This window comes from Bubalus kerabau, chromosome 10, assembly GCF_029407905.1.
Source record: "Bubalus kerabau isolate K-KA32 ecotype Philippines breed swamp buffalo chromosome 10, PCC_UOA_SB_1v2, whole genome shotgun sequence".
Classification (NCBI taxonomy): Eukaryota; Metazoa; Chordata; class Mammalia; order Artiodactyla; family Bovidae; genus Bubalus; species Bubalus kerabau.
In genome coordinates, this window is record NC_073633.1 from 24,273,596 (window position 1) to 24,293,159 (window position 19,564).

The following is a 19,564-nucleotide window of genomic DNA, read 5'->3' on the forward strand; positions in this document are numbered from 1 at the left end:
GTTTGCATTCAATGAGTCTTTTGTTGTGTGTTGGGAAAACTGCAAACATGCCCGTGTGTGTGTGTGTGTGTGTGTGTGTGTGTGTGTGTGTGTGTAAAGCACCCTGATCATGGTAGAACCTTTACCTTAAGCACGAGACTAGAACAGTAACAACGCTGAATGTGTACAGAGTATATATGTGCTCATTTTCTTCCCTCACTTCACCCCATAAGCCAGGCTGCAGTTCTCAGCTACACCACCCCTTTGGTATTTAAAATTCTTTGCCCATATTTATTTTGGTATTTGGCTAATCCTTGGATTTCTTGTTCATAAGTTAAATATAAAAGGAAAACATTAAGAAATATAGGAGTTAAACCAATTGGTTTATTGGCAAAAGTGTTTATTGGTAATTATTTATATAACGTGTTACTCTGAGTAGTTTGACTTAAATATGGGCCACCTGACAAAGAAGTACCTCAACTATGAAGAGCCTTACATGGGCTGTGTCATCTCTGCCAGCTTATCATAGTGAAAAGAACAAGTGGAATCGTGACATGTGGCGTGTGTCCTTGGGGAGGAATGGTGACAGTAGAAGTGAAGTCAAGTCATAGGTGTGGACAGTGAAAAAGGTTTGAGGACTGTGAGTTTAAAATTCTAGAATATGCCCCGTAGATACCCAGGGACTTCTGTTGCCTTTGGGGACACTGAGCTTCTGGAAACATAGAAAGTAGGTTTGTTTTTGTTTTCATTTCTAGATTCATTCTGTTAAATGAACTATGCATGGGAACCTTCAGACTTTAATTCCTTCCATTTCCTCCAAATCTGATAATTTAATAGAGGTACTTGATATTAGCTATAATGTTTTACAGCAACACATCTTGTTTATGCATTTCTAGTCAAGCTTTATTTGTAGAAATAACTCTAATTTATAAGCATTTTCTGAAGCTTCATGCTCTCTGCGGAGTGTAAGATGAGATTCTTCCCTTAAGATTTATTTCATAGTTAATATTTATAAAACATTTAGGTGTGTCAGGCAGGATTCAAAATATTTTATGGGATTAAATTTCTATTTAATCCTCACAACCCTTTCGTGCAGCAGGTGCCATTATCATCACCGCTTTACAATGAGGAAACCAAGGCCCCAGAAGAGTAGCTAAACAACTGGCCAGAAGTCCAGCGGTTAGTGCCTGATGGTGCTGGTTTGCCAGCACAGGCAGTCTGTTGAGCTGGATGAGCCAAGGATCAGCCTTACCTTGCAGTTCCTGCAGACCTCTTCAAGAGAAGTCTGAGGCTGCCTTCCAGCCCCAGGGGTCTTCTGAGGCCTGCATATGAGTGAAGTTGCTCAGACGTGTCCAACTCTTTGCAACCCCATGGACTGTAGCCTACCAGGTTCTTCCGTCCGTGGGATTTTCCAGGCAAAAATACTGGAGCGGGTTGCCATTTCCTTCTCCAGGAGATCTTCCCAAACCAGGGATTGAATCCAGGTCTCCTGCGTTGTAGGCAGATGCTTTACCATCTGAGCCACCAGGGAAGTCCAGTATATGAGGTGGCCCCAAGCTCAAGGTCAGCAGCCTCACTTCTTATGTTCCATGATGATGGAGTAGGAGACAGTGTCTTTGTGAGCAACCAGAGGGGAGACTTTGATTTTTTATCTTTGGGTATTTAGGTTGACTGAGCAGAAACTGAGAACCTAATCTGAACCTCTGCTTGCCTTCCTGCTCCCACTTAAGGTAACTTTATATTTAGAAAGGCAGCTTCCTATTTTGAGAAAAGAATCCAAACACTACTGACACCTTCTCAGCCAGATCAAGCCAGTCCCTCGGAAGAACCCATTTCTTTAATGGTCCCCTTGGTTCCTTTTCCACCAGAAGCTGCTTTTGCCGTACGTGCTCTGAGCAGTTTTTCAGCAACTGTTTTTTGGGCTAGAGAAACCTTAACAGCAAGGGCAGCCTTGTAACACCCTGGACACGGCCATGGAACAGGAGTGTCAGCCTTTCAGATGCCTCAGTGCATAGTTTGTTTTGCACAAATAGGCTGTATTTTCCCCTGTCGTGTGTACGTGCTACTTCCTTTTCTTATGGACAGCGTAGACTGAAAATTTTTTTTTTTTGGTAGAAAACACTCACTAGCTGTGAAGTAGACTTGTCACACCAATGGAGTGGGTTGTTACTGACATGATTTCTTCTTCTTCAGCCTCGGGGTCTGCAGGGAAAGGAAGCCGACTGCCAGACCTGGGATCCGACTACAAACCTCCAATGAGCGGTAAAGCCCTTCCTCTGGCTTTATTTGACTTCCTGTGGGCACAATGCCGTTCTGCTTGAAATCTTGAAATGTTTCTTGCAGCTCCTGTGTTGTGAATTGTAGCCTATTACCTATTTCTTTTTATTTGACAGAGCTGGCTTTAGGCATTTTCTGGCAAATGTTTGCCAAATTACTGTAAACCCATTTATTATAGATTCACAAATAAAATTGTTTCAGTTTGCATATACAGCTTAAAATGAGTCTAAACAAACAGTCTTGTCATTGCCCACTGCCTCTTTTCAAAACAATTAGAACCTTACTTTCAAAAATAAACCCTCTGGTGGAATTAGCTATCATCTAAAACGAGCCTGAGAGACGCTTTGGAATCATTCATTTCTCGCCACACTGCTTACTGTGGTGTTCTTAGTTTGGGAATTCTGGAAAATTATTCCCTCTCTCCTAGCCCTCCTAAGAACTTAAATGGTGGCACCTGTTTCTCTGTACAGCGTCACCATATGTAAGTTACTTTTGCACGTGAAATCATATTTTATTGTCATAGCATTGTGAGGGAGGGAGAACAGGTATCATTATTCCCAGGTTTTACATTAAGAGACTCGGGAGAAGTAATGTGCCCGGACCTACCCACTTATTATAGGAGCCCTAGATCCAAAACCTGGGGCTTCCGACTTCATATTGTACCTTTTCTGCTGTCGCTCGCAGCCTTCTAGATCAGATGTGGGGATCCAGGATGGTAAAATGTCCGCAAAGGTAGTTCCTAGAAATGAACCTTACTGTTTCATGAGAAACACGTGGAAGAGAAGGGAAAAAGAGTTTCTAGTCCTCCAGAAACTCCTGGTCTAATTATGGAAATAAAATGGTCTCTTAATCTCCAGCTATCAATTTAAATAAAAAGTATTGCCCAGACTTCAATGAAATCGGCCACTTCTTTGGAGAGCCAGACAGACTTTCTTGCTTCAAGAAATTTTTAGGCTGTGATTTCTAGGACTTTATGAGTTTCTCCTCCTGGAATGCATATGTTACATTTATGTGCTATCCACAAGACTATGAGAAAAGCAGTTACTTCTCTGTGTTTTCTTTTGCTTATGCATTCATTCATTTATTCACACATATTTCTAAAGGTTCAGGTGCTGTAACAGACTGTAGAAGCAGGGGGAGTATGTAACAAGCTATCTGACAGAGAGAAGAGAAAGCTTTCTGGAAGAGATCTCTGACCCAGATTTTAAAAGGCACAGAAAAAATTACTGAATGTCTAGGAGGGGGTCAAACATTTTTCAGATACAGTGCAGTAAGAACATGTGTGAAGTCTGGCGATCTAAAACAGCCTGCTTGGGACTTCCTTGGCGGTCCAGTGGTTAAGACTGCACCTTCCAATTCAGGGATGCAGTTTTGATTCCTGGTCGGGGAACTAGGATCCCACATTCCTCACAACCAAAAAAGAAAAAACCAAAGCATGAAACAGAAACAGTTTTGTAACAAGTTCAATAAAGACTTTAAAAATGGTCCAAATTAAAAAAAAAAAAAAAAAAAAACAAAACAGTTTAAAACAGCCTGCTTTCTCCAGGGACCACACTGCTTAGAAACAGGATAGGCTCAGGTTAGAGAAGGTAGGTTAAAACCAACTTGTCAAAAGCTCAGGTGCTGATGCTAAGAAATGTGAGCTTCCTCATGTGAGTAACATACGTAAGATGTCTGATACTACTGGTGAACTATGACATCCCACTTATTGAGTATCTATTGTTACCCTGATGACGGTAAAGAACGAGTTGGGTGCCAAGAGTACAAAGTCAAAACAGAGTGGTTAGGAAACTGTTGCAATAGTCCAGTTCAGTTCAGTTCACTTGCTCACTCATGTCCGACTCTTTGTGACCCTATGAATCGCAGCACGCCAGGCCTCCCTGTCCATCACCAACTCCCGGAGTTCACTCAAACTCACGTCCATCGAGTCAGTGATGCCATCCAGCCATCTCATCCTCTGTCGTCCCCTTCTCCTCCTGCCCCCAATCCTTCCCAGCATCAGAGTCTTTTCCAATGAGTCAATTCTTTGCATCAGGTGGCCAAAATGTTGGCGTTTCAGCTTCAGCATCAGTCCCTCCAATGAACACCCAGGACTGATCTCCTTTAGGATGGACTGGTTGGATCTCCTTGCAGTCCAAGGGACTCTCAAGAGTCTTCTCCAGCACCACAGTTCAAAAGCATCAATTCTTCAGCGCTCAGCTTTCTTCACAGTCCAACTCTCACATCCATACATGACCACTGGAAAAAGGGAGGCTTAATAAATATCCCTAGTAGGAGGGTCTAGGGTCCCATTTGCAGCTCACTCTTACTCTTAGAAGACAGCCTTTGGCCAACTCAGAAGGTAGAGGTCCTTTGCAGTTAAATGAGAATTTATCTCTGGGGAATGCAGGAAAGAACTGCCTCCCAAAGCCCAGATTCCCTGCCTTTGATTCACACTGCCTGCTCTACCGCTTGCCCCACCCAATAGCTCAGTACTGCTGTTTTTATGGGTTTTATGGAAAGCCCTAATTGGTCTCATTGTATTGGCCCCCAGTTCCATAGTCTTTCCCAAATATAAAAATGTTATTTTATTGAAGATCATTATATCCATTTTAAGTTGTCTGTCTGCTGATCTCCTTCTCCAAAATGGATAGAAGTGATTCAACCAAATGTAGAAGAATAAGCTCTTAAGCTTTCAAAATTAGCCCAGCTTTAGCACTTTGCATGGATGTAGCCTATAAAATCATAGAATAAGAAGCAGAAGGTCAGCTAATCCACTGTTATGGGAGTCCCACAGTAAATGTAGTTTGAATTAGATCATGAGTTTATAAACCAGGTTGTATATGAAAATCACTTTAGGAGCCTTCCTAAGAACATCGGTTCCCAGGCCACACCTTCCTGGTAGAAATTTCCACAGCATCCCAGACATGTAGGATGACTCTTCTTAAGTACTTTTAGTGACCAAACACTCATTACTTAGCAAAGCAGCTCATCCCATTATTGTACAGCTTTGATTATTAGGGCAATAAGAGAGAGTAGCTGGAAGAAAAGATGGCAGACATCCATGGCAGTTAAATCTGTGTTGTAGGATTTTCCATATTTTACAATATGAGCATGCATAACTTTTGTAACAAGGTGGGAAGCAAAGTACAGTGTTTCAGAAAATGGAAGAGCAAGACTGAGAATAGAGCAGGATTACAAATGGCCTTGTAAAAAACAAAAAGCTGAACCGCACCCAGTGAGCACAGAGGAACGGTAATAGGAAGAAGATCTGTTTCCTCAAGGTCCTAAATGATGTCACCTCTGCACATCTCTCCAGCCTCATATTCATCTTTTTTTCTGCTCACGTCCTTCCCTCTAACTTTGCATATCTCTCTTTGCTTCAGCAACACTAGCTGCCTTTCTCTCCCTTGAACATGCCAAGCTCATTCCTGTCTCAGGATCCTTCCACTAGCTGTTCCCCGTTCTCTGAAATGTTCTTCCTCCGGGTCTTTGTATGGTAGGATCATTCAAATCTCAGCCCAAATGCCATCTCCTCAGAGAAGCTTTTCCCAACCACTTAATCTAAACTAGCCACCCAGTCATTCTGTAGCATATCCCCTTTTATATTTTCATGGCACTTGCTACAAACTAATGATTTGTGTATTGTCTGCCCCCATTCCTGTCCCAGCATTCGTATCTTTGTTGTTCACTGTTGCATCCTTGGTTCCTAGAACATGCCTGGCACATTGTAGCCACTCGGTAAATATTTGTCAAATTAGTGCATATGTACAGACCTTTGTTTTCCTGAAACTAAATAAGAAAATCAACTCTGCACAGAATGTGTATTTATAAAAACAGACTTTATGATTCGAGTTGACTGCATCCCAATGCTATATGTTGGGGGGAAAAAAAACTTTTGTTTTCTATAAGTATGCATTTTTTAAAGCTTTTGAAAGTCAGAAAACTTAAGTGATTTACAAATGGTGCTTTATAAGATGAGTTTATATATAAGACACCAAGGGACAGACTCCCTTACTGGTCCAAGCTTAGAGTTCAGTACAATCTGATAAACTTTTATTGATCACCAACTTTGTGCCAGGTACACCCAGGGCAGAAACTCAGCTCTCTAGATTTCATCATCTGGAGGAGATGGCCATATTCATAAGGTATTTTTATAGAATGCACAGGAATGAATACTTTTATACAGAAGCTCACAGAAGTTATCTGTACTCATGTGAAGGTACTGCAGCCTGATTGTATGCGTCTTTAGAATTCTGGAACACTCACAAGCGTACGGTTTTTCCCTTCCCAGGCAGTAACAGCCCTCATGGAAGCCCCACCTCTCCTCTGGACAGTAACATGCTGCTGGTCATCATCGTTTCCGTCGGCGTCATCACCATCGTGGTGGTCGTGATCATCGCTGTTTTCTGCACCCGGCGGACTACCTCTCACCAGAAAAAGTAGGAAGCCCCAGATGTAGCCCATACGTTTTTTCTGTGTGACCTCTGTGTCTGGAGTTGTACACAGAGTTAAAATATAAAATACGTGAAAAGCAGTGTTTTAAATATTTTTAAAGAAAACGCGGAACGATTCCTCTTGCTAAATATGTATCCTTCTGGGTTCTGGCAGGGAAGAGGGGCACACTCAAGATGGGTGAAGGGGGCTTTAGTGAAGGGACCATTTACAACGTCCAAGGTGAAGTTAGCATTAGGCAGCAGTGTGGTGACAGGCCACTGTCATCCTTAGAAAGGTGAGAGCTTTTTCTGAAGAAGACAGAGCTGTTTCCAGAGCTCTGAAGCAGCAGGAGAGGACTTGCAACAGGAACCACATATGGTGGTAGGAATGTAACGACTCCCACCCTCTAGCCCAGCAGGGATGGGGCAGAAGAGGAAATACCTCCCGCCCTCCAGTCTCTTGTCTGTGCCTTCTACTGGCCACACTGAACTGGAAGCCAGGGCAGTTACCAAGCAGATTATAGTTCATTTAACTCAGCCTCTGAAGTCACAAGAGCCAAGTGTACAGAATCAGTCTAGGAGAGGAAAGTAGATGATGTCCAACCTTGTTGGGAGCCCCTTTGGAGGACTGACTGTCTCTGGGCACTCAGTGAACCAGGTACACAGGAGTCTGTATAATTTCATGGCACAAATGCCAGCTGAGATGGAAGGACACCATAGACCTCTAGTTCTAAGTTTAAGAGTATTTTTAAAGAAGTACTACCAAAGGCTCAGCTGGTAAAGAATCGGCCTGCAATGCAGGAGACCTGGGTTTGATCCCTGGGTTAGGAAGATTCCCTGGAGAAGGGAAAGGCTACCCACTCCGGTATTCTGGCCTGGAGAATTCCATGGACTGTATAAGTCCATGGGGTCGCAAAGAGTCAGACATGACTGAGCGACTTTCACTCACCAAAAGTAGCAGTTGAGGTTGGGACCACAGGAGGCAGAGCTGGTTGGGGGTGTGATGGGGAGATGTATTGATTAAATGAATGAGAAAGGATTATTTATAATCACTGTATCATATTAGCAGAGAGGTAAGGTGGCTGCTAGCCCTGAACTCACCTGGGATTTTGAGGCTTGTGGCTAATTGTCTAGAGCAGATAGCAAGGTGATCACCATTATGTGGTGCTTGGTAATAGCCTTCACTCCTGAAGCTGAGGGAATCCTTGACCCTAGGTCACATTCTATTCATATCTCTGGCCAGCAAGACAGTGCCATTAAAAAAAAAAAGATTCTTGAGTTACCCCTAATAGCAAAAACACAATATGAGTAATAGAAGAACTTTAGCTGCAGTATCCTAAAAGATCATAAGATGGAGGTATTGCTCCATAAAGAGAGAAAGAAATTCATGTCTATGTGATTATCCTCAGAACTCTGCCCAAGGCAAGGATGCATGTATTTAATAACCATAAATCTATTTGTTTTCAGTATAGAGGTCAAGTACAAGCTACATTCTAACTGCTGCTAGTAATGACTTTGTCATTTTTTATAGGTTATATGATGGTTTTAATCTTTCTTTTGCCCAAGTAAAATAGCTTTCAGCAGCTTACATTGTATCACTGCCTCTTGATCACTGCCTCCTACAGCTTCCCCTGCCTTTGATTGTAGAAAACCGTTTCTCCCTAAAACCTCTAAAATCATATTTTTCTATGCTAGAACTTTTCTACAAGCTTCTTTTTCAGCATTTCCCATTTATCTATCTTTATGAACTTGATTTTACATCTAGTTTTAATCAAAGAGCTTGAGATCTTTATTTAAAAGAATCTGAATAAACAAAATGACAGAATTCCTTCGTATTTGGGGGAATCTAAAATCCAAAGTAAATAAAAAATAAAGTCCTAAAATACTTAAGTCTTCAGATTAAGAGGCAGGAAAATGAGTTTGTCATAGGTTCTGGACTCTGTATTTGAATCTGCAGGTCCTACAGTTCGGGTCCCTTTGTTTAAAAGAGTTGCATCAAGTCTTTATCGAGTTTTCCCCTCCTCCTCCCCGAGTGACCTACTTTCCAAGTGTTCCATTGACTATGGAAAAATGTGAGCTTTTCTTCGTACTTTTCGTCTTCTCTCACATCTGAGGCAGCTCCTATTTCAATTGTAGCTGTGTATAGACTCTCACAGCCTCAAAGCCGACAGAGCATTTAGAGTCTAGCCCCTCAGAGTTTCTTAGCACATCCCTCTAGAGCCCCCTCACTCAACAGACGAGAACTTCCTACCTCAGTGTACCACCGTTAGGTCTAAAGCCCTTCCATGTCGGCAGCAGTCATTTTCTCCCCCTCCTCCCATCTGAAACCTGCTCTCCACTTACCTACCATATCCCAGTGCCTCCTGCTTTCAAAGACCTTGTCCTTGAGGTTGTCCCTCTGTCGGTACAACTGACCTCACTCTCCGTTGGCTCCGTCTCTCGCATTCAAGTGTGCTCAGATTTCTTCCATCCTAAGAAAGAATTACAGCCTTTCCTCTACTGCATGGCCTTTACCACCAACCACAAAGAAACCCTGTCTTTCCCTTCTCCACAAGTCTGAATACTCGTCTCCACTCACCTGTCCATTCTTTTGCTGCCCACTCATGCTTCAGTCCTTTCTAATCCGAATTCTGCCCCCACTGCTCCACCAAAATTGCTTTTGCTGAGGTTAGTACTGACCTCTGTGTTGCGAAAGCCAAAGGGAATTTTTCAGTCCTCATCTTACTCTCTCAACACTTAACACAGTCAAGTACTCCTTTCTTCTTAAAACACTCTCTTCTCTTGTTCTCCATGATTGTGTGTTCTTTTTCACAGCTTCTCCAGGCTACTCTGCCGTCAGACAGACGTTCCTCAGGGCCTGGGCCTGGAGTTACCTGCTCCTGTGGCTTCGTTTACTTCTGAATTGCAGCTACTCCCAGATTTCTATCTCTAGCCAAGACTTCTCTCTTCTGAGTCTCAGGCTTGCTTCAGTCTCAGACTCAATTGCCTGTTTTATGTTTTATATTTAATGTCTCAGATGGACACTTAGTATATTCAAAACAATTTGTAATTCTTTCTGGCAAACCTACTTCTCCCCAGTGTTAGTAAATGGCTTAAGCCAGAGACCTTGGCAATATCCTTTATTCCTCTTGTGTCTTTATTTCTGTCTTCTCCCACATCCATTTTTTTCACCAAGTCTTGTCATTTCTGGGTCCTCAATAACCATCAGATCTCCCTCTCCCCTCCATTCTCCCTGCCCCAGGCCACTGTCAGCCAGGCTGCCATTGTTGTGCTGCATCCTAACGCCCCCTTGCTTTGTCCCCTACTCCTCAAATCCATTCTTCACATCGCAGTTGGTTTAAACTTTTAACTCAAAACTGATCTCCTTACTCTCCTGCTTAAAACCATTTAGGGATTTCTCTTTACTCACAGAGGCAAGTTCAGACTCTGGTCTTGGCTCTAAAATTCCTTAATGATCTGACCCCAGCCCATCTTGCCAGCATCATTTCATATCGTTCTCCCCAGGGTAAAACTTCTTGCCTCTGTTTTTCTTATTTGTTTGTAGTTTCTGATTTTGCCTGAAGCATCTCTCAGAAGGACTGTTTTAAACATTAAAACTTTTTTGACCAATAATATTCACATTACTTTTTAAAATCCTCTTAATTTCGTACCTAGGAAACGAGCTGCTTGCAAATCAGTGAATGGCTCCCACAAGTATAAAGGGAACTCCAAAGATGTCAAACCCCCAGACCTCTGGATCCATCACGAGAGACTGGAGCTCAAACCCATTGATAAGTCTCCAGACCCAAACCCCATCATGACTGATACACCAATTCCTCGTAATTCTCAAGATATCACACCAGTTGACAATTCCATGGACAGCAACATCCATCAAAGGCGGAATTCATATAGAGGTACAGGTTTTTTTCATTTAAACCATTTTCCATTTTGTAAAGTTGCCTTAATTGGTAATTCCTATGAGAAGTTAGGTTTAGAGAAACATGTGTTACAGCAGCAACTTCTGATGCAGAATAGCTGGCCTCTAGAGAGAGAGAGGCTCTGTACACAGACGAAACAGCCTTCTAGCTCTCTTAGGTCTCTCATCGCACTTCATCAGCTCAAGATTTGAGACAGCCTAGCACATGTCTGCACATTTCATTCCATCCCTTCACCTGGAGCCCAGCTCTCGTTGTCATGTTTGGCATATTCTTGGTCTGCCTGCTCTTCCTCACAGACCTGCACTGAAACATGATAGGCAGCATCGTGTCAACTGCATTGGCTCAACAGGGGTTCCTGTAATGTGATGATGCTCATTTTCCTCTTTATTTCACTTCCTGCAAAAACACCTTGTCCCTACTCTGTTGTCTGTGAGACCTGAATCTGCCTTCACTTGAAATGTTTTACTGCTGAGGCTGCTCACTGGCCTGGACACATGTTTGTAACCAACCTCCATATTTGATATCTAGGGCATGAATCAGAGGACAGCATGTCTACACTGGCAGGAAGGCGGGGAATGAGACCAAAAATGATGATGCCCTTTGACTCCCAGCCACCCCAGCGTAAGTTAAAAGCTTCTCTTTTCCCAAGTGCTGCCAATTATCCAGTCATATTGGGGAACAGCTACAAATGATCTCTTTGACTTCACTTGATCCTAATGCAAAAATTGATCTACCAAAGCTTTGGCACCTTGAGAGAAGAAGAATCAAACGTTTGCCATATTTTGTGATTAGTATTTATTCTTACTAATAGCTTCTTTAATTTCAGTGTAAATAAACTACAAGGCCAACTTCCACAAGTCTCCCAGGCATTAGGGAAGTAACCAGTCTCTTTAAAAGTAGATCAGGTCTCTTCAGGAGAGATGGGGCGTCATCGCTCTAGGCTGGGTCTAAGGATGGCCAGATGTCACAGTGTTCCTTAGGCTTCCCGATACATGATCAGTGTTGATAGGCATTGCAGAATATTTTTTAATCAGTAGACTTTATATTTTAGAGGAGTTTGAGGTAAATAGCATGGAGTTTCTGTTTTTACAGCAATATTTTTCAACCTTGCTTGACCTGTGCCTCACTTTGATAAGCATAAAAGTTGCCCAGCCTCCTGCAGTATTTGAAACTCAAGTATATAATCATGATTAAAAACCAAAATGCAATGGGAGAAACCAATTACATTTTTCCACTAGTGTTTCTCCTCCCTTGTTACTGTTTTCAAGATGAGGAAGCCTTTCGGATGAACTGGCACAGTGGGGCTTCCAGCTGAGGGTCCTCAGCCATTCTAAAGAGATAAGCAGCCACCTGCCTGCCAATACCAAATCCAAGTGTAAGAAACTATTTAATCTTGAAATTTGCTCTGGGCTGCACAGTGGGTCAGCACACAGTAATACTGTCAGTCATTGTGGTAGTTGCTCAGTCGTGTCCAACTCTTTGCAGCCCCACAGACTGTAGCCCGCCAAGCTTCTCTGTCCGTGGGATTCTCCAGGCAAGGATACTGGAGTGCATTGCCATTCCCTTCTCCAGAGGATCTTCCTGACCCAGGGATCGAACCCTGGTCTCCTGCATTGCAGGCAGATTCTTTACCATTTGAGTGTCAGACCTAGATTTAAATCCTGAAAAATCACTTTTCAGTTTAATGTAAATGAGCTTTGGGATTTTTTATTCATTTCTTTAAAGATGTCCCATTTCAGGACTGTCGGCCATGTCTGTCCACAAGTGACAGAGATTTTAAATACTCACAGATATCCTACACACAGAAGATGGCACTGTAAACTTGGAAACCAGTGGGATCCCTGAGAATGTCTTGTCTGCACACACGCTGTCGCTCGCACAAGAGTCTAAGAATCAGCCTTGGAAGACTAAAAGACTCATTTACTAATAGTTCATTTCTGCACAAAGTACTTTTTGCTTAGGGTCCATGATAAGAAGAGGGGCCTGTACTTGGATGTGTGCAAGGAAAACTGGTTTTCCTTTCATCAGACATTCCCTGGACAAGGTCCAGCAATGTCCAAAAAGAGTGAAAGTGTTAGTCACTCAGTTGTGTGCGACTCTCTGCGACCCCATGGACTGTAGTCTCCCAGGCTTCTCTGTCCATGGGATTTTCTAGGCAAGAATACTGGAGTGGGTTGCCATTTCCTTCTCCAGGGGATCTTCCCAACCCAGGAATCGAACCCAGGTCACCCACATTGAAGGCAGATTCTTTACCATCTGAGCCACCAGGGAAACCTCCAAAAAGAGTAGATTAGTTCATTCTAGTTACTTTTGATTTTTAAGAAGATGGTACCAAAAAAAAAAAAAAAAGAAGATGGTAGCTTGACTAATTGATTGTTTTATATAAGGCTTTAGTTCTTGCCTGAACTAGCTTATTTTTAAAACTTGTAAAATTTGACTACCCTATTCCTAGATTTGTTACTTTTAAATATGTTACAGAGAAAAGATAAGTTGTACTAGTTGACAGCATTCCTGGTTTTTGTTTTTGTTTTTTTTCCTTTTCTTTTTTTGGTGGTGGGAAGGAATACGTATAAATATACAGTGTTATTTCATTTGTGCCCCAGCAGCTGAGTGAGTGGATTCTTTAATTCAAGAATCTGATACCAAGTGCCCAGATATACTTGGGATCGGGCTTGAGATATGCTTTTCCCCACATGGCTTCAGTCCTTTTTTACAAGCCAGGATTCCTTGGAGGCTGCATCTCCCATCCACCTACCGTGGCTATAGATGTCTGAGCGCTGCTGGGGGTGGCTTAGTGGTGGTGGGATGAGGTTCCATCAAAGGCCTTGCACAGAAGCAGTGGATTCTGATTCAACTAATAGCTGATGCTTGCCAACTGTATTCCAGACAGGCACTGTCACATTCTTTTATTTATTTTTTTGTTTACTTAATTTGGAAAAACTGACAAAGCCTTAACAAAAATCAGCTTTGTTTTACTTTTGTGAGAGTCTCTATACCTAAAACACTTTCAAGTTGCACTTCCTGGGTAAAAAGTCAGGCGTCTTTCCCCCTACCCTAGCCTTAATTGTGAAAAACACTGATTCTGAAACACCCCGCTTCTGAAAACTTCCTGTCTTCCCATGGAGGAGATGCCGACTGCCCAGCTGCCCTGAGACCTCTCCTCAGCCAGCTTCACCACATTGTATCTTATTCCAGGGTCCCTGGCTGGTTGTGCCACCTGCTTGCTTGAACGTGGTAAGGAGAATGTTGCAGAAAAAAGGCCCTCTATTGTATTGCCTGGGATTTTCCTCACCTAAGTAATGTTGAGTGCCACCCCCCACCCCGCCAAAGATCAGGGAGACTCTTGGTGACCTGACATTTTAATAGAATCCAAGGGCTAACTGAGTTTTATCACAAAGTTTGTGAAGTCCTTGCTAAAGGGAAGGGGAGGGTGGGTGGGAAAGATCCCACTTGTTTCTGATCAACCCTACCTGTTTGCCTATTTTGGGAGTCTAGAACTGGTTATCTTGATGGCGGGCTAGAGTCCATGGAGTCGCAAGAGTCAGACATGACTTAGCTATTACACCACCACCATCTTGATGGTAAACTTAGTGCTTCCACAGCTACTCTAAGGGAGTACCTAAGAAAAGTTTGTACCTCGGCTGTGCTTCTGATTTTGTTTTTCCATCTCTGGGATCAATAAGGAAGCTCATTAAAGATGCACTTTGTCTTCATAGAAAGTTGTATGTGGAATATCTGTGTGAAAATGTGGATTCATTTGCTAAATGCAGCAAATTGAATTCCTTAGCCAGTGTGGGAAGGAAAGAGAGAATTTAGAAAAAAAATCCATTTATATTTTAAAATGTGAGTAGATATGGCTAAGGTCCCAGACTGGAAGCAGGAAGAGATGGTGCCCTAGGCCTGTATTTCATGCTTCTACTACTAGATTGGACCTTAACAGTTCATTTCCATTTGCATTCCTTTTAAGATATGAAAACTGATTAAACAGCCACTTATTCATTCAGCCTAAATACCTATTTCATGCTTCACTCAGCAAGTAAGAAAAGACAGAATGAATTAGGAATATACTCGAAGGAAAAGGGACTTCTATCTTTATAAGCAGGAGAAAAAAAATTATAGATACCGAAACCATCATTTGTTGGCTTAGGGGTTTATACTTTGTGACATATTCAAGTAGGTATTTTTAATAACTCATGTAATCCATGTTTACTGTAGAAGAATTAGAAAATAAAGATAAACCAAAAGAAATTAAAAAAAAAAAATTTTCACCACTCTTCCCTACAAGATAATGTGTTAACATTTTAGTAAAAATTATCAGGCTTTTTTCTTTCTGTGTGTATATAGAGACATATGCATAAGAGTGTGTTGATTTTTTTTAAAGACAAATGTAAAACCCATGGCTAATGGCCCAAACCCGTGGCTAATTGCCTAAGCTGCCACCACAAAACCAGGGAATGGTGGTACTGCAGGGGCAGGGGGTGCGGGGTCACTGCTCTTGTGTGTGTGTCTGTGCAAGCATGCTAAGCATTTCTCTGTCTTGTGTTCATTCACAGCTGTGATTAGTGCCCATCCCATCCATTCCCTCGATAACCCTCACCATCATTTCCACTCCAGCAGCCTCGCTTCTCCAGCTCGCAGTCATCTCTACCACCCGGGCAGCCCATGGCCCATTGGCACATCCATGTCCCTTTCAGACAGGGCCAATTCCACAGGTGAGAGATGAGGATGGAGCACCAGGTTGAAAGCATTCTGAAAGAGTCGGCAAGCTGCAAGGGGGAGGACCTGCCCCACTTAGAAGGATTTGGAGTTTTTGTCAGTGTTATCTGTCTATCATAACATTTCTGTTACTGACTCAAGTTTTTTTCTATAAAATTCACTTCATTTTCCTCCCAGAGTTTTAAGTACTCAGGGCAAGGTGTTGTTTTAGTAAGAAGCATAACTGTAATCACACAGCCATGTCTTGTTCCATCAACTTGCATCTTAATTCCATCATATTTTCAGTTTATTTAATCCTTCACTTTGAAAGGAAAATGTAATCTGGATGATTTTTAGACACTAGAGGTTGCCTTTGCCTAATGGTGGGAGAATTCTTAGGGCAACCGTAAGGTACTTGTAATGTGAGCTCTTAATTACATATATCTGCCGGGAACCAAAATAAGAGCGACAGCCTGGGGGCAGCAGGGCCAGCGGCCATGCTGGGGTTATGCAGATTGTAAACCTCAGGTTGCCCAGTGGAGTGAAATTAAAAAGGGCTCCCAAGCATAGATCATCTCTGAAAATAGATGGGACATTAGCCTAACAATCTGCAGTGTATGTAAAGATACACCGTTCTAGACCACCGTGTCTCAGTTTGAAAATCTTAAGAAACAGCTTTATCAGTTTTAAGGTGCTAAAAAAAAAACTTCTTATATATACAGTATACTCTTTTTCCATCATTTGAAACTTGAAACTTGTCTTTTAATAGTTACAGATGTTAGTAAGTAGAGCTGAGTTTTGGTAGTTCTAGAAAATAAGGGAGTTTCATGTGAATCCCATTTTTTAAAAGAACTTCAAAACTTCATGCTTAGAAGCTTGGGTTGCCAGTAACCCTTCCTCCTTTAAGTTTTGGTCAGTTATAAACATACGCAAAGCATCAGATGGAGATCCAAGCTTACTAAGACATGCCTGATAACTCCCAAAGTTACCTGCTCCCAAACCCTTACTTTGTTTGGAGAATGCTGCTTGAACTCATGTCTGAAATTGGCCTTTCCCTCCCTCCAGTCCAGGTGTGGGTTCCTGCCTTTAGGGAAAGACAGCCTGCAGGAGGCTGTATGGAGAACCAGACTCTGCCTCGCAGACGTAATCTCAGAACAGACCAGAAACAGCCCTCCAGACCTGCTCTTAGAAAGAGGTTTTTGTGCCCTGACTATATTTCTCCATTTTTAAGGCAGAAAAATCTCCTCCACTGGGATATGAGCATACCTAAGTGCATGGCAGGGTCTTCCCAGTCAGGTCAGCCCCCTGCCTCCTCCCTCCTGGATGAGAAGGAGGTTGAAGTTTGGGCAGGAAGCATAGAGCTCCCACCCACACCTCACCCAAAGGGTCAGTGTTGATACAAGTTTGGTTCTGTATGTATTTAGGCAGAAAGCAAAAAGAGGAAAAAGTAATGATTTCCTCCACTAAACGGTTCCTTGTGTTAATAACCAGAGGGGTTGAAAGCAGGTAAAACTAACGGAGCCTCTGAAGATGGATTTGAAATGTAGAGCAGGCGTCTAGAGTGATCAGAGCTCTGCTACTACTGTATTTCCCTGTGTCTCTAGACCCCAGCGTTGCCAGAGCCCATCTTGGGCCGGGGCATCCTTGCCTAGAGCCTAGAGGGCATTTTCTGTCTTTTCCTTGGACGTTTACTATTGTCACTACCACCTGATGCAGAAAACACGCTTTCCACTTGTCCAGGTACTCAGCCACTGTGCACTTTGTGTCTTAGACAACTCTGAGAGATCAGTCAGGAGGAAGAAATTCTAGTTACAGCGTTGTTTCCCTTGTGAGCCGGGGGTGTTGTGCAATTTCAGGGCGCACCCTTCACGGAGAATACAGCGCACCATGCCCTCGGGGATTGCACTGCACTCTGCTACGCATAGGCAGGCCTCTTCTCCTTTTGCACCTTTCCCGCCATCTCGGGCCCTCGGAAGCTTATACGTCTAAGTAAGGCAGTCGAGGCAGCTGTGGTAGAGCTGTCCTAACACGTCTGCCAGTACATGGTCAGGGCTAGAGCCTCGTGCTTTCTCTCCCCTCATCCTTGTTACCCTGGCTAATCAGCTTCCACCCAGCCCAGGGTCACACAGAGCGGGACCAGCAGCTCCCCAGGCGAGGTGACAGCTGACCTGAGCAGGCAAGAGAAATGAGACCCTCAGCGCAGCCCTGGAAAGGACAAGAAGTGACCTAGGCCTGGGAGGTTAAGATGTCCAGGCTTTCACCACTCGGGGAGGGTGTATGAGTCCCTTATTGCTGGAACCCAAGGCCAGATCTTTGAATAGCACTCTTGACCACCATGGCCCATCTCCCGAGAGCCCAAGGGAACAGATTCATGGCTGCCTCAGCAACAAAGGCTGGGAGAGGTTGGATTTCAGCAGGTTGCTCATGGATTACTACTTAAAAGGGTTAATTTTCCTTGATAAGGTTGAGGATTCTTGGAGTCAAAGGAGGTCTTCCTTCAGGTTACCTGGTGTCCTCCAGGCCCCTCCTCAGGGTGCGGATGGTGGTCTGCACCAGCTCACACTGTGTGAAAAGCCTTCCTCATATGGTTGCCCTGGGAACTGGTGCTGCTTCTGCCCCTGCAGCATCGGGGACGTGTGGACTGGGCTTGGAAGAGCAGGTAGCGTTCAGTGGATGGAACCTGGGCTTGGGACTCAGGGGCCAGGATTCGGAATTCCGCCCATCAGTTCTGCGTCCTTGGGCCATGCTTAGGCTCCCAGCGTCTGATGTGTTACTATGAGGATTGAATGAGCTCATGAGTATAAAGCACTTAGTGCAGTGCCTAGCTCAGAGTAAGCACCTGGTAATCTACAAAGAAAAAAGTCTTATCAATCATTCAAGCCCCGTGTTCAGCACTTTTTATTCATCTTCTTAATTAATCCTCAGCAAATTATGTGTTATTCTTCCTATTTTTGTAGGTGAAGAAACAGATTTGGTTACCGCCAAGTTCACTCAGCCCATAGGAAGAGATTAGGATTCAGGTCTCTCTGACTCCAGAGCCAGTGTTCTTTGTACCCCAGCATGCTGCCTTCCAGAACAGCTCTGACGCCTCTTCACTTATTTTGAGATTTTTGTCATGTTTTTCCTGAGCTGCCCCTTCTTCAAGCTATTGTGCCCCTGTTCTTTCCTCTGGACACCCAAACGCCTCATGGCATTATCTTAAAGCCATCGGCAGACCTTTGGGCTTTTTGGCTGTCCAGGCCTCACTTGAGCTGTGGGGCTCTGGCTCTGGGGAGGCTGTGCAGTTGCCAGAGCGGGCACGGGGCCTGTGGCACAGCCTCCCCTGCAGGGACCACCAGGCTTCGGGGCAGAGCTGCTCCTTGTCAGGTACCCAGGTGGCCTTGGTGATGTGTTGTCTGAGAAAGGCTAGTCTCAGAGGCTGTCAATCAGTGAATAAAATTTTAAATTTTCTTGTTTACATCTTAACAGACAACATATCAGGAACCTTTATGTGTGTTCCATAGTGAGTACTGAGAAGAGCTTTAAATCTGTAAAATTGTGACCACTTATCTGTATGGGTAAAGAAAGTCCAGCATCTGGTTGACAGATTCTGGGGGGACTCTGAAATTAGACCATTCTTACTTAGCCTTGGCAGTGGTGCCAATCTGTGTTCCCTTGAATTAGCATTGACCCGAAGTGCTTATTGAGCCAGTTTCAGGGGCCCTCAGAGGTAGGTAGCCAGAACCCCAGAATGCGCGTACATTCAGTGGTAAAATAAATGCTAACATTTAGACTTTCCTGCTGTAGAATCTGTTCGAAACACCCCCAGCACTGACACCATGCCAGCCTCCTCGTCTCAAACATGCTGTACCGATCATCAGGATCCTGAAGGTGCTACCAGCTCTTCTTACTTGGCCAGCTCCCAAGAGGAAGATTCGGGCCAGAGTCTCCCTACAGCCCACGTTCGCCCTTCCCACCCACTGAAGAGCTTTGCTGTGCCGGCAATCCCACCCACTGGGCCTCCCACCTATGACCCAGCGTTGCCAAGCACACCGTTACTCTCCCAGCAAGGTGAGCAAGGAGAGCAGCATCGGAGGGGCCCCGTGGCTCTGGCTCAAGACACCAGTCGCCACGTCTTTGCAGAATAACAAAGCTCATGTCCTCCAAGCCTATCCTTATCCTCTAGGGGAGGATATGGGCTCCTCCTTTGGGAACATACATAAACAAGAGAATAATTCGGCAGGGAGCAAAGGCTGACTTTCTGAAGTATGTTTTGTGTGCAGGACCCTTGGTGGTAGAATC

At 43.7% G+C, this 19,564-nt stretch overlaps 1 protein-coding gene across 7 annotated transcripts in view; it reads left to right on the plus strand.

Moving 5' to 3' along the window:
• NEO1 (neogenin 1) overlaps positions 1 to 19,564 on the plus strand; it is a 238,422-nt gene that overhangs the window by 213,683 nt on the left and 5,175 nt on the right. For 5 of the 7 annotated variants that reach the window (XM_055536927.1, XM_055536932.1, XM_055536928.1 and 2 more), the window contains 6 exons: positions 2,173 to 2,241; positions 6,530 to 6,677; positions 10,326 to 10,564; positions 11,117 to 11,209; positions 15,142 to 15,300; positions 19,070 to 19,333. In XM_055536927.1, coding sequence (XP_055392902.1) covers positions 2,173 to 2,241; positions 6,530 to 6,677; positions 10,326 to 10,564; positions 11,117 to 11,209; positions 15,142 to 15,300; positions 19,070 to 19,333 — 972 coding nt within the window. The remainder of the gene's footprint in view (positions 1 to 2,172; positions 2,242 to 6,529; positions 6,678 to 10,325; positions 10,565 to 11,116; positions 11,210 to 15,141; positions 15,301 to 19,069; positions 19,334 to 19,564) is intronic. The other 2 variants (XM_055536930.1, XM_055536934.1) reach the window with 1 other exon arrangement.